At 34.8% G+C, this 14,916-nt stretch overlaps 1 protein-coding gene across 1 annotated transcript; it reads left to right on the plus strand.

Moving 5' to 3' along the window:
- Nucleotides 1-633: 633 nt before the first annotated feature.
- LOC135684277 (protein phosphatase 1 regulatory subunit 36) lies at nucleotides 634-12,968 on the plus strand (the record flags this gene model as incomplete). Its single annotated transcript, XM_089110952.1, is given in 12 exon segments — nucleotides 634-732; nucleotides 4,157-4,297; nucleotides 5,280-5,322; nucleotides 6,684-6,766; nucleotides 7,033-7,085; nucleotides 7,555-7,633; nucleotides 8,388-8,417; nucleotides 9,725-9,820; nucleotides 10,129-10,173; nucleotides 10,597-10,689; nucleotides 11,277-11,317; nucleotides 11,691-12,968. Coding segments are annotated over 12 exon segments (862 nt in total), but the record flags the coding sequence as incomplete, so codon positions are not given.
- Nucleotides 12,969-14,916: the final 1,948 nt, after the last annotated feature.

Consider the following 14,916-nt stretch of genomic DNA (forward strand, 5'->3'; position numbering starts at 1 on the left):
GAAATAACATCTCTTCCGTGTGGCCTTCCATATGAATAGGTCCTGTGTCAACTGCAAAGTTTTGTGGGTTGCAAGTTCCTTTCCTTTCTGCCCCAAAACTTCTTGCTGTTGTCACATGACACAATGAGCAGCTTTGGTAAACAGAAAACAAGCATCTATATATCATGGGTCCTCCCTGTAGTCAAACTTTGAAACTTAGCACTCTAGTCAATTGCTCTGTGCATTAGACCAATAGACAGTATGCTAGAGTTACAACTTTGTGTAGGAATGGTAGTGCCTCCCAAAAACTGTCTTACTCTAGTTTTCTGAAAATTGAAAGTAAGCATCAGTTTGATAAATAAAAGCAAAGTAAGCTAGCAAATGCATGCAAATGTACTGCCCATTCATTGGGAATTTCCCGATGTACATATATTTTTAAATGTGTATTCCATCTTTAAGACGTTTATGTATAAATTGCTTGCTATCCAGTTATATTTTAATGCTGCTTGTTCATGATTGTCTTGTTAGTTAATTCTTGCTCTGTTAGAGGATTTTTTCGTTCATCTATCCTAGACAAAAGATAAAATAATATAGAAAGTAAAGTATATGATTTATTGATGCAGGTTGACATAGATAGTTTTTATGATTTTTCAGTACAGATCAATTGGACAGCTTCTTGACCACACTTCTTTACTACTTTGAAGCATACTTTGAGCGACAAAACCTGGAAAACAAACCCAAGCCCATGGCCACGTGAGTCACAATCTGCCGCTATCTAAACCTTTATTCTTTCTTCATTCTTTGTTCACCCAAGTTTCAATTCAGGGCATCAGCACTTAGCAATTCCAAGTCAAAGGACGAAGGTTCAAAAATTTCTAGATTCAATACGCTACTTGATCTCTAGAAAATATTTTCAACAACTCATTATTGCGAAACATATTGTAACATACAAATTTTGTTAGCAGCTTTCCAAGAAACGTACTCCAAGAAACTAATATCCTGTTATGGTTGGAATATTTATGAGAAGGAAATCTTAGTTAAAATGCCACTCACATTAAAATAAAAAATTTTGCAAATGGTTTTGTGTGTGTTATTCTATGGTTGACGGTTATGAAACCCCAAAGGAGCCTATAAAATGTGTATCAATCTAAGGTTGGATGAGAATTTTTTGATTCAAACCTTTCATCTAATGATGAGGAAGTCGTATCATAAGTGACAGAACAAGTTTTGAAGACGGGAATGTGGAAATGATGTCACAACCCAATCAGAATGATCCTCTGATTACTAGGGAACAGGTGAACCTTTTTTATATTGTGATAAAAACAAAAAAATTATTTCAGAGTGAAATACATGGATCGATTTTCTGTTGATTTATCTACTTTTTTGTAAATGAGACACACATGACAGTCAACATACAGAAACTTCAAGAATGTTTTTGACGCTGTCTGAATGTTCCCATAAATTTGAAATGAAACATCACAACCTGATTTGAACTGACCTCCAACATTAGAGCCAAGGCAAGACTAAACTGACTCAAAACGACATAAAAAACTACTCTGTTCACTAATTTAAAGCGAAAAACTACAAAAATCGAACTTCCTATTAAACAACAAGCTCCGTGGAAAACTTCTGTCTGAAGACATTAAAAACCCCCAAAATACATTTGCAAAACTATTCCGAATCGACTGAAACTTTGTTGAGTTGCTAAAATTGATGTATTGTGCATAATATACACTTACGTTCAAAAAGTATTGGGACGAATTCGATAAACGAATTATGGCGTTCCGTTAGATTCGGTTTTGCAACGGAAACTTTTTCAGATTTAGGCAGTCTTTCTACAAATAATCTAGGCCCAAGTTTCCCCAAAATGGAATGAAAAGTTAACAAAATGCTTCAACTTATGAAGAATAACCAAGAAAACACAGGATTCTTTCGATTTTCCTGATTATAACAGCAAAATATGCAGAAGGGCTGAATGGCCTAACAATGGCAAGGTCACACGACCTTCCAAAAATTTTAGAGCTGTCCAAACAAATACAACTTTTTAATTTCACGTTTGCATAACAAAAGAAGTTATTAAAGAAATTATAAAATCAAACTTTTAAGCTTCAAAAAAAGTTTACTTCATCGACGAAAATGCTACAAATTTATTAAATTATTGCATTTATTCAAGCTACTTTTAAAATTGCGTAACATTAAAGGAGAAGCCATTGTACTCATCGTCGATGAGTAATTTTTGCTTTGAGAGAGCATTTTCTTCTTATAACGCTGGAAAATTTGTATTTTTCATGACTTCTATAGCCATGTTTTTGCTTATGTTCCATTATTTAGCTTCTTTTACATGACAACATAATATCTAGTAAGGATTCAAACCTATTACTTCGCAGTTCCCTCAGTAAAGACCTGTCGTCTATCGGCGTCGTAAACTTCTTTGGTCTGCAAACCCTTGGTAAATGTTTTTCTGTTCTTGTACGGAAAAACTTTTTACACACCAGAAAAGCTGCACTCATTGAGCAGCCGAGAATTGATGCTATATCGCAAAATCCATTTACTTTATTATAGTAGAAAGCACTTTGTAAGCGCTTCTCTTAACTCAATTCTTGAGTTTTCAGAGCTTCCATGTTTTCGTCTCGAGACCTATAGAAATTTTATGGTAGATGTATTTTTAATTTTTTGGCGTACATAAAAGGCTTCAAAATATCAACAATGTCTTGTGAAAATTTCATGCAAATAACTGCCGTACTTTTTTAATGAGAAATATTTTAAAAAAGTCTTTCCGAATTTGTTGCATAAAATGTCTTCGAAGTTTCGAAGGGTGTCCCAATACTTTTTGAACGTAAGTGTATTTTGAGGTCCTCCTTGTTTTTATCTGGCTTTTTTGCGAAAATCCACCTTGAACGATCTTGAATGTCTGTTTCCCCCTGATTTACTTCCGTAAGACTCTTCAAAATCTATTTACAACTTGATTTGTGTTGTTATGAATTTTGTGAGTAACGTATTTTGTGTCACAGGGCGGACGAGGACGACGGATTGATGCTGCCACATTTGTGGACTGTGCAATTGTGATAAATATCCTGTCAAAGGGCTTGGTCAAGTTAACAATTTATGAAAATAATTTATGCAATGAAACCATTGAAATTTTGCATGAAAAATCCTGGAAAAAAAATATGCACGAAACCAAACAGGACGTAGATAAAATGGTGCATGTCGCGCAAGGCTTGAACCGTCGACAATTTGAGCTAATTGTATAATTTTAGAGGGTTGCATAAATTATTTCCAGATTTTGGTGAAACTGCGAACAGGATATTTATCAATATTGCACAGTCCATAGATGTGGCAGCTTTTTTGGACTGGCTGTCAGTCTGGGCCCTGTGTCTTCTTATGATTTGTACCCACAATCGACGCTATTTATTTTCATCTTTCATTAAACTTTTGCGATTCGTCACAAATTCCTGAAAATCCTCTCCGGTCGCGTTTTTTCGAACGAAAAGCTGACGAAAGCCAGTTCTTTTGAGCTTGAAATAGTTATGTTTACGAAAAGATATACAGGATATAATTACCCCATTCGATTCAACACTGCCAACTCTACAATAAAATGTAATGAATGAATTTGTGAATTATTTTAATTTTAATGTCAGTGGCGCTTTAATTGTTATGATTTGTTCTTTGATTGTAAAAGTTGATTCAAAAATCTGGGAATGAAGCTGTTCTTTCTTCCTCTCTCTTGTTATCATCTTTTTATTACATTTGTCCTTCTTCGTTACCATATTTTCTTCTTTCTTCTCCTTCCTCTTCTTCTTTAAACTCATCTTCTTCTTACCTTTCTGCTTCTTACCTTTCTTCTTCTTACCTTTCTTCTTCTTGTTCTTCATGTTCATCTTCTACTTGTTCTCCTGTTTCATACTCTGTTGCTGCTCTTCTCAACATTTCCTTGTTTGACCTCAAAGACGTAACCAGTAAAAGTGTTGCCAAATAAAAAGATCAATCGATTCCTAGATTCGATCGTCTATTTATGTTGGGAATACCCCAAGACTTTCCTTATTACTTCATTACCACTCGCTGTTTACCTTATATATTCATTTTGACTACTGTAGATTGTCCACCATATGATTTTCAGTCCATTTTAAAAGTCCATCAATATGCAAAAGGTAATGAAAGCATCATGCTTTCGTTGCAGGGAACCAAGCGCAGCAGAAAAGCAAGCAATGTCTCTGGTCATCGCAAAGCAGAATGCCGCTCAGAAGCTCCTTGCAAGCAAATACTGCACGCTGATTCTAGGCCTGGGCACCCAGGACCAGCATCACATGGCGTGTGGAAAGTGAGTATGACTTGTTTTTAAAAAGTGGCATTTATTGCTAACAAAAACATGACAAGAAAGATGGAAGTCGGAAGAATGCTTACAGGATGAAAACAAGTCAGTTTGGCTTTAATAAAAACGACTGAGGGTTGATGATCGATAATGACTAAGCTTAGGACAGTTTTTGATCGCATTTGAATATTTTGGGAGCACAAGTCAATTTGAGCTTCCCAGTTTTAATATCCTTGTTTAAATAACTGCATTGCAGGCTATTTTAATGATGCTGTAAAATTCTATACGTTCTTGTCTATTCTGTTTAATCATACGTTGAAGATATTTTCAGTTATAATTTCAGATAATTACGGACTGTTTAAAAATCAACGAATGTAATTGCCTCCTCAGCCACATTGTCAAGCCGCGGCACTGGAGGGCAGGCTTTGCCAGTGTGTAAGGGAAGGCAAGTTGCCGAAGGAGGGTGCTAATAACGTGGAGGGGGGAGGGGGGATGAGTTTTTACTCTGCTTTCAGAATTTCGAAAAGCTCTTTGTATATTCGACCTAATTAATGCTCATTAAAAAAGATTTTTTTGAAAATTCAAACAATTCATGGTTAATTAAGGCTTTGGCTCCGATGCGACTCTTTGTCCAATGAAGAGAAAATCGAGCTTTTGTTAAGTTAGATTTTGGTTTAATTGCAATTTGGTAAAGAGCGATAATTCGCAAAAAGTAAAATAGATGAATGAGTTTCATGTCAGTTGAGGAAGGATAGCTACATATGAAATCATATCGTACGAACTGAAAATTATGAATTTCTGCAAACGAACCGTGGAAGGACCTAGCTCGTGCTATTAATGGTTTCGGTAGCCAGTATTTTTTCAACTTCAATGTTTCATTTGATTTGTTTTAGATATATATTAGACATTTTTTACGAACAATAAATCGCTTTTGAATGTTGAATTTGCGTTTTTGATGGAGCTATTGTCAAACAACGCCCCTCTTCTTCAGACAAAGAAAATCCAACACTTACAAAGACAGATCGATGTATGAAGTACGTTAAACATTTCGTTCTCTTTCTCTATTTTTAATCAAATCAAAGTCTAAAAGTTTTTCTACAGGTTCATCCTGATCAGAACTCCCCGTTTGTTTTCAATTCACCAGTGACCTGTCGGTTGCATTGCAGCGCGATTTCCGGCTTATCCTTCAATTTGTTTCGTAGCTTTCCATTAGTATCGAATGAATGAAATAATTAATTAATCGATGAATAAACTTAAGAATTAATGTTTGAGTAACTAAATCAGTTGATAAATCAGTCGTTTTTCTGATGACATGTGTGAAATGAAAAAAACGGTGAAACGCTTTACTTTACGAATAATTGGTAAAAGTATTTAGTAGAAAACGAGCCCCGGATTTGAAGGTGCATGTATTGACGATCGCGCGCCTTCAGTTAGGCCAACATTTTTGCTGCGTACAAGCTAATGATGTTTTCTTAATATCCATTAGATAATGATTGAATTAAATCTTTCCGCACATATTCGATATTTTTAAATAAAGTCAACTAATCTTTTTTAGATTTCAATATTTACAAAACACGCTTAATCATTCAGTTTGAATTTCTAACGTTTCTTATAGAGAAAATCAAATTAATTTATATAAAAGACATTCTCATTAATTTTTAACCATGTTACAAATTCTTCATTACTTTTTGTACTGCTGGACTGTCGTCCCAATTCTTAATTCGTGATATGAATCTTTAACAAACGTTTCACGTTGTTATCCTTTTATTTTTGTTTTGCTTTTCTTTTAACAAAAAGTCGATTATTTTGACTACCTGGATTGTAACGAAATACTAATATTCAAAGTTGTTAATTTTCAGTTGATAAATGTAGTTTATCAGTCGGTTGCAGTTTACCAGATGTCAATTATAAACAGAATTGTACGTGCTGTGGCATTTATCACAGCTCTAAGATGTTTCCTCCAGCGAATTCAATGCAACGAATTCAATGCCACTGTCAGGCTGCACCAGCGGGCCTTTTTCTGTTTCTTTGCATTCCAGACAACCCTCTCCTCTTTCTGCTGTTTGAATGTTTGAAGCAACAATTGACCAAAAAGTGCTGTCACAATACGAAGTGTATCATACCACATCACATATTTGTGCGTAAGCGAAGTTAATGAATTGAACAAACTCAATAAAAATCTTCACGAGGAAGAGAGGATGACCACAGAGGGGTTCCAATCAATTCCCACATCAGCACTTGTGCTGCCTATTTTAGCAACCTGCCTTATTTGGTGTTTCCTGTACTGCCAAAAGTGTTGATGTAGGTTTCGTGTTTTGTTATACAGCGATAGGACGTCGCGTCCTGTTCACCCAAGCCCCAAACGCATGCTTTAGTCTATCTTTATTGGTTTTAGACGCTGTATACTTTCTGTAGCTATGCAGTTTGGGTTTGCTTTCGCAGAAGAGACCTCGAGTTGATAACGCAGGAGATAGGAAGGTTTGTTTATCTGAATAGTTAGCTATGGTAATGCAACTTAAAAGCTGAAACATGGTAAATTATCCAACATATGTACAAGCATGTTACATATATTGATGTTTCCTTTATAAATAAACAATTTTCATTGCCTTTAGTCACTAAGCAAAGAGATTGGCAGACTTTCATTGCTCCAATTTATTAGTTTTATTTGTTTCGATAAGGCATATCAGTTTCGATAAGCCATCTGTATTTTGTGGTTTTTTATCTATTCTGCTTATTTATTCTAGGCAATTCAGATCAGAAACGTTCAACCCTGCAGGCAGGCCAATGGAAACTTCTGGTTAGTTCATACAGAGAGTTTCTACTGATCTGTGTATCAGAATGACTTAAATTAGAAAAAAAAGATATATGTATCGATACTGCAGTAGTTAGTTTCAATGCTATGGGTTTTTCTGCTAGTTTTCCGGGCATAAGTTACATGTGATAAATGAATAAAATTTAAATAGGAATTGTTTGTTTGTAACTTAATTAGAAGCACAGAAGTATTCTACTTTTTACAAAGAATCCTGTTTTCAGATACAATTTTTTGTTGTTTAACGAATAACGGGCTATGCTCGAAACATCGTTATTTATCTAAAAAAAATTTTCCTGGTACAATTTACTTACATTGATCGTTATTATAAATTGAAGCTTGTTCAAGCACGTGTTATTTGTATTTCACTGCATTTTTCTCTGTTATATTCTTTATTTCGTCTTCTGAGTTTTCCATGATTTTGACTATCAAGTTCGTATAAACTTGATTATTGCAGACTTCAAACTTGCTTCGGATTTGACGAAAGAAGACGATCCTGACTTTAACCTGGCGCCGTATTCCGCGAGGCATCGACAGTATGTAATTTTTTTTATTTTTTGGCGTAGTTGCTACTGGTTTTTCTTGGTTGCAGGAGAAATGTGTAGCTTGCTTGTGATTCATGAAGTATGCACAATAACCTAGACGATTCACAATAAATGCTGAAAAAACTTGAACAACAGTTTAGTTTCAGCAGAGAAAGTTTTTAGCTTTAATATGCCCCTTCCTGTTTGCAGGAGAAGCTTTTCAAAGGCTTTTTTTGCTATTTATATTTCAATTATTTTAGTATTTCCCTTACTTAAAATTGTTTTGCACGAAACCTTACTTGCTAATAACATCAGCACTAAATATGAAAATATATGCTGTAGTTGAAATTTGTACAGTAACCTTTGTACATAGCAGTTAATCTTCCAGGGATTCATGTTTTAAGTTTATTCTAGTTCTTCTGATATTTTTAATTCCAATAAGTATGGGTCTTACTGTGATAGTTTGATTAAGGACAACCTCTTGACATCCCAAGTACCATCACAGAGTACCATGCTCTGATGACCCAGACATGCTGTCACGTTACGTTACTTTATGTACTGCCGGGTAGAATCATTTTTTATAGTGCAAATGAAAATTATCCATCAATATTCCTAAATCATTTGCAACATGCAGTTCTTAGAAGAGGTAAATGCAATGTGACATTGTTCACAAGTTTGGTAAATGCGAAGGTACGGTTGGATAGCAGAAAAAAACGCAACTGGTCTCCGATATCTTTATCATTTGTTTTGCGTTCTCCTTTTCCAGGAAGCGACCAGCCATTCAATCGATCATCAAGTAAGGGTTTTTCAATGATTTTCTACTTTATTTTATATTGATTGTGTAAATACTTAAGACTGTGCTAGGAACGCAAACGAACGTCATTCACGTAAACTTCATAAATATAAACAGTTTTTCAAAATGAAATGTTTCAAATTTATAAGTGCTACCACAACACTTATAAGTATAAGTGCTACCATAACACTTATGAGTCGGTCCTTTGGGTCAAACATTCAATGTGATTGATTTTGTTTATGATAGCTCTTAAACTTATGTCCATTAGAGCTATTGGTAATAAACTCAAGGCTGCAGTGCCATCCGACTCTTAATACCATTACATATAGCCCTCTAGATAATTATCTCGAGAGACAAATATTGAAAGGCCCAGAGTATACAGCTCTTATTCCTCGTATTTCACAAAAATTATCTTATCAATTTTTTTATTATATCATATTGTGATTCTGCATTTGGACGAATGCGTCCGATTCAACCGAGTTTGATCGATTTTCCACATGCGCTGCTCATACAGTTATCCTCTATCTTGACTGGGTGGATTAAAAAAGTAATTTGCTCTTATCGGCTGATCAGACTATATCGATCGCCTAGGCGAGACCTGTCAAGAGTTCGGATTGGAGATTTTGATAAGAAAACCTAGCATCAAAACCTTATCTATCCTCGCTTATGATTTTATTTTAAAGCGCATTGCTTAGCTAGGTAACACGATGCTCTTCTTATTACACGGCTTCCATTTTTGTGTAACTTTGTATCCTTGCTACCTTATAGCTTTCCCTGCTAGCTTTATTGTAATACCCTACGCATGTATGCAATTGTTTACTTGTCATTGTGAACTGTTTTTTAAAACAGAAAGCAGCCAAAAAATCCTGTTTCAGTCGATGAATGATGTTTGCCCTTTCTGCTCACAAAGTTAAAAATTCTCGCCAAAGTCTTTCTTTTTCTAGTTTTCTAGCCAGTAGTAACCGTATCATTTGTTTTCTGCTCAACAACGTATCTACAGGACTTTGCCTTATGTGTTGTTAACCGAATGGTGGCGCTCGACAGGCAAGTGAAAACTTGCCTACTCTTTCAGTTTTTCATCTATGTCGAAGTTAGCACCTGGGGCTTTTTAAAATGTAATTCGCTGCTTGCTGAACAGGGTAATCCAGTCAAATACTTTTCAAAAATTTCAGATTTGACCATGTTTGTTGTTGAAAGATTTGAGTCTTTGTTTTATAGCAAAATAAAAAAATGAACTGTTGAATGTAGGTAACATTTAGTTTTTTGCTTTTCGCAATATAAAACTATTCAAATCTGCCATTATTTGACAGTCAGAGATCTCCAGTTTTGGTATCTTTGTTACCGACATCCAAAGAAGTGTCACCCTGGTTGCTCGACAGACGAAAAGGATTACTCGCGAGTCTAGGGTGAGATGACGCAAGTTCTATGCATTTATTCTTTATCATAGCTGTGTTTTTGGTTGTTTAAACCTGTCAAGCACCTCACTAAGTTTTTTGCCTTCATCATCTTCATTTTTTATTTCTCGCTGTTATTATTTCGTCACTTAGTTATTTCGTTATTTCACTATTATTATCTGATTTTCTAGAAATGAGCTTCCTACTTTCATTATTCTTCCAAACAAGCATTTTATCTAGATCAGCATTACGAAACGTTGTATTTACAATTATATTAAATCGTGAGGTGTAAGCCTTCTCGAAAACTTCTTTTTTCACAGAGAGATGCAAGAACAAGAAGATATTTCAGCAACTGTTCCTTTAAAGTGAGCTTTTACGTAATTAATTGTTGATGTTTTTGCACAATTGTTTTTGATATGTTCATTCATATTTTTGCGCATCTTTTGAAATTCTTCATACAAATTTTTGGCCTGCCAAACTTTAAACAACTGAAGGCAGATAAGTAGGTATTTTTACTTCTCCAAGTATTTCAGTTATCAGGGTAATAAAAAGTTTTATATAAGCTCCAGAAACATGTTAATGTTATCAAAATAGTGAAGGTTTAAATAATTTATTAATTAAATGATTCTGTAAACTGCTAAAACTGTTTTAAGATGAGACAATTCTTGATCAGATTACATGAAGTTTTATTGGCCGAAGGAAATTGCTAGTAAGCTGATATAGACTGTAAGCAGTAATATTCTGATGCTGTGCGGTTGTTTGGATTAATACTCGGGTTTCTTTCGAAGGATTGGTATTATTGGTGAGTCTATGATTGGCTTTAATGCCGTTACTTTGGCGCCATTTGGGGAGGATCACGAAGAGGAGGATGTCAACAGAAGGTGAATAATCCCTGAAAGCTGCAGGTCTTCAAAGGATTGTTGACTGACGAATTTTGTTTGATTTACTGATGTCTCTGCTTTCGCCATCTTGTCGTTTTCTGTCCATAAAAATCAAAATAAACAGCAATATATCTTTATTTTTTATAAGGTAGCAAATTGCCAAAATTATCAGGTGGCTTGGACCTTATGATCCATACAATTTGGAATTTAAAAACCTCTTTCCTAAATCAATACGATTCGAAAAGCCAGCTCTTAGCAACGATTTTAATAGGGACTGCCTTGTATAATTACTAATAAGGTAGAGAATCTGCAAACTGAATCTTATCTTGTACAACCTCTCTTTGATAATGCATTTCAATAATGACCTCCGTTTGATAAGCACCTCCGCTTGATAAGCTTGATGATAATAGATAGTATTTATGCTGCCATTTTTCTGGTGAAAAATTGTTTACAAACGTTGAAGATTTGACTGAGTTTGTCAATATAGCTTTTCAGTGTTTTATTTGTGCAAAATACATCATCAAGTGAAAGTGATTATCATCATGATTATGATGCTTATATGAAGAAGCTTCTAATCTATGTTTCAGACCGTTTTCAAGCTCAATGTCTCAGGAAGGAAAGGACCAAGGTGAGGTGTTCTTCTATATTTAGGTAAATTGCTTAAAGCAAACAAATGATCATTTTTTGGAGCAGCCAAATCAAACAGAATCATGTTACCTCTCTGTTGTAGCTTAAGTTTATGTCTGGTTTATGGCCTTGGTAAATTTGTTCAGCTAGGCGTAAGATACCCAGTTGTTTGGATTCACTGTTTTATAATAATTTCGCAGGAATCTTTATGATAAACCAACTTACCATGCAAACACCTCTCGTGCTCCTTTTGCTTAGAGTCTTCCGTTTTCTGTGCTCCTGTTGCCTTTGATCTGCCCGCGTGTTTGCCCTTCCGCGTGTTTGCCCTTCCGCGTGTTTGCCCGTCCAACTTCTTTGTTTTCTTCTTTCTCCAGATGCCTTGTCAGATCAAGATACAGTTAAAGATCAACCCAACGATGACCGGCTCTCTTGAATTTCATTATTTCCTAAACATCCATCTCATTTATTGTAATTTTATCTGTAAATAAGAATGTGAAATTTTGCATGATAAAAAAATTTCAGATGAATGAATTTGCTTTCATGATCAGTTTTCAAGTCAGACCTGTTTCCTTTTTCTTATAATTCGTATAGAAGTTGCCTGTTAAACATTGAATTTATATTTCAATTCAGATTGTGACAGACTGGAACATATTCCAGAAGATTTCCAGAAGGAGTGCCGCTTTCTTTCGCTTCCGGGGGGTAAGGTAGAGAGAAAGAATTTTTGGTGATAATTTATGTCAGATTGCATCAATAGGGAGAGTTTACATGACTTATTTATTACTGTAAAAGATCCACATGAACAACCGCTTTTTTTATTTCAGTATATTTAAAATTTCTCAAAACCGGGGTCGCACATAAACGCACAGAGATCACTGAGACTTTGCCTAGGTAAAGGTTGAACCAGAACAGCCAGCAAAGTAAGGAGTTCTGGTTCAGGGATTATCCAAACAATATTTCGGCGTTAGCTGTGAACACATGTAGAAACGAACCTATTTTACTCAAGCCATAGCATTAAGATAAGGAAATGCTAGCAGAACCAACGTACAAAATGCCAACGTAGTATGGTAAATATATTGCCGCAATTAATAAAAAAAAACAAAAAGTTCACAGAAAATGCTCAAGGAAAATGTACACTCTGGGCGAGTTTGAAAAATAGCTTGTCAATGAGTAATAACTAAGATTAATTCCATCGCGGGGACCCCTTAGTTATGATAAACAACACCCCAATCTCAGCAAAAAACATTTTGGGCTTTTGGTGCATCAGCCCTTGTCTTGCCTGAGCAATGACGCAATTTTATGGTCAGTGTTTGATTCCAGGGAAAAAACTGCCTAAGTTTTTTACCTCGCCACAAAAACATGACAATGTTTACACCCATCAAACACTGACTTAGGAAACTCTTACCCTGTAGGAGACTCATAGACTAACCAAACAACGGGACAAAGCCTTACAAGTGAAGAGAAGAGGATAAGGAGGAAAGGAAGAAATAGAAAAGAATTTGTTTTCTTTATGTCTGCCAACAACGTTTTAAAAGCTCACTTATTGCTTCTTCTCTTTCTTTTTTCTTTCTTTATTCAAAGTTGGTACAATTTCTAGCTATGCATACTCAAGCTAATTAAAACCAACTAATTAAAATTACCAACGCTAAATATAATGTAAATCAAACATAGCCGATGTTGCCAACGTATTCCTTGCAAAGATTACAAGTACAATTAAACGATGTAAGTTCTGAGAATTTTTTCTTGAATATTTTTAAAGAAGGTGATTACTTTATCTCGTTTGGAACTGAGTTACATATTTGGCTACATCCGATGATACGGTATTAAATCCATATATTGTGTAATGTGGCTCCGCTGTTTTGAATTTGGAGTTTTTTAAGTAATATGGAAATTCATTTATGGAAAATATTTCATCCATAAAAGGTGGATTCAATCCGTTAAATGTTTTGTTAAACCAAAAATTAAAATATGATAATATGAACGTTTTCATTTACCCGCTTCTTTTACAAAAAACTTTATTATGTTCTTCTAATCTAAGTTGATGGTCTAGTGTTACTCCCGAAAGTTTAACATTCTTACTTTCTATTATAGTAGAAAAATTTATTTGAATTTTAGATTCCTCTAAATTGGATCGATTGGCTTTGTATGTTATAAGCTTGCTTTTATCGCCATTTAGCACCAAAAAATTTTCATAAAACCATTTATTAAGAATAGCGGCTTCCGATTCTAAGTCGTCAGTTGGTTCGGTCATATCAGTACTTGACAGCCAAATTGTATTATCATCTGCATAGTTGCATAAGTTGCCTTTGTTCAAATGCAGAAAAATATCATTAATGCAAATATTGAAAAGCAAAGGGCCTAAGAGTGATCCTTGAGGAACTCATTGTTTTGTTTCCATCCAATCACCAAAATCTGAGTTTATTTTTACCCGTTATACTCTTTTATCTAGATAACTATGCATAAATTCCATTGCGTTATCGCTAAAGCCCTAAAATTTCAATTTGGCTAGTAGAGGTATATGGGGTAAACAATCAAATCCATAAGCACTGCACCAGCCACATCTTTCTTATCCAGGCACTTTTTCAAGCCTTCAGTCGAGTTTTCAAGCATAAGTCGTGATAAAGCGTGTTGTGTGCTATAACCTTTTCTGAATCCACAAAGCAAAGGGAACAGTTTAACAATGATGTAATTATAGATTTGATTGAACATTACTCTCTCAAATATCTTTGAAGCTGAGGGGAGCACACTTCTTGGTCTATAATTCTCTTTATTAGTTGAATCTCCTTTTGTGAAAATAGGGCACACATTAGCCAGTTTCATAAGAAAGAGAAATGTTTTATCAGAAAAACATCGATTGAATATTTTAGCTTATTGCTATTTTACGAACTTTTGGGGAGATGTTATCGGCTCCTGTTGTTTTGTCTTCCTCTAGGTTGTAAATTATCTCTCTTACCTCCTTGGAAGTTATATTTTCAAAGTTAAACTTAGGAAATTGATCAAACGTTTCCTTGATTTTTAGAATACTACGGTGGTTTTCAAAGCATTTCAGTTGATCTAATAGTGACGAGGCTGTCCCTTCGTCAGACGTCTGTTGCACATTATCAGATAAAGGTCGGGCTATATTGAGGTTTTCAGTAATATTTACGAAGTGATTATTCAACGTCTGTGCAACTATTTTGCTGTCAGACAGGATTTTATCGCGCTCTATCAGTATGTTTTTATTTGCTTTTACATTTCTATCATTTAATAAAGGCTTGATAGTTTTCCAGAATTTTTTATTATCCTTCACAAAATATCCTTCCTAAATTTTCGAAATATCTTCTTTTAGAGCGTCTATCGTCTTAACACATTTATTTATGACTTTTTTGTACTACTCCCTATTAGAGCCGGTTTTATTTTTGTTGAACTCTCTTTTTGCCTAAGACCCAGCATTATCAATTTTCTTATATCTTTATTCATGAATGGCGCATTACTTGCTCTCACTAATTTTTTTTCCCGAGCGGCATGTTTATCGAGAATTGAAATCAGAGTTTGATTGAAAACATCGTACGATCCATTTTCTTTGGGTATTTTAGCTAAATTAAATTGAAGATCCTCGTTAAA

Source organism: Rhopilema esculentum, chromosome 10 (genome assembly GCF_057945365.1).
Source record: "Rhopilema esculentum isolate cy_ngs chromosome 10, ASM5794536v1, whole genome shotgun sequence".
Lineage (NCBI taxonomy): Eukaryota > Metazoa > Cnidaria > Scyphozoa > Rhizostomeae > Rhizostomatidae > Rhopilema > Rhopilema esculentum.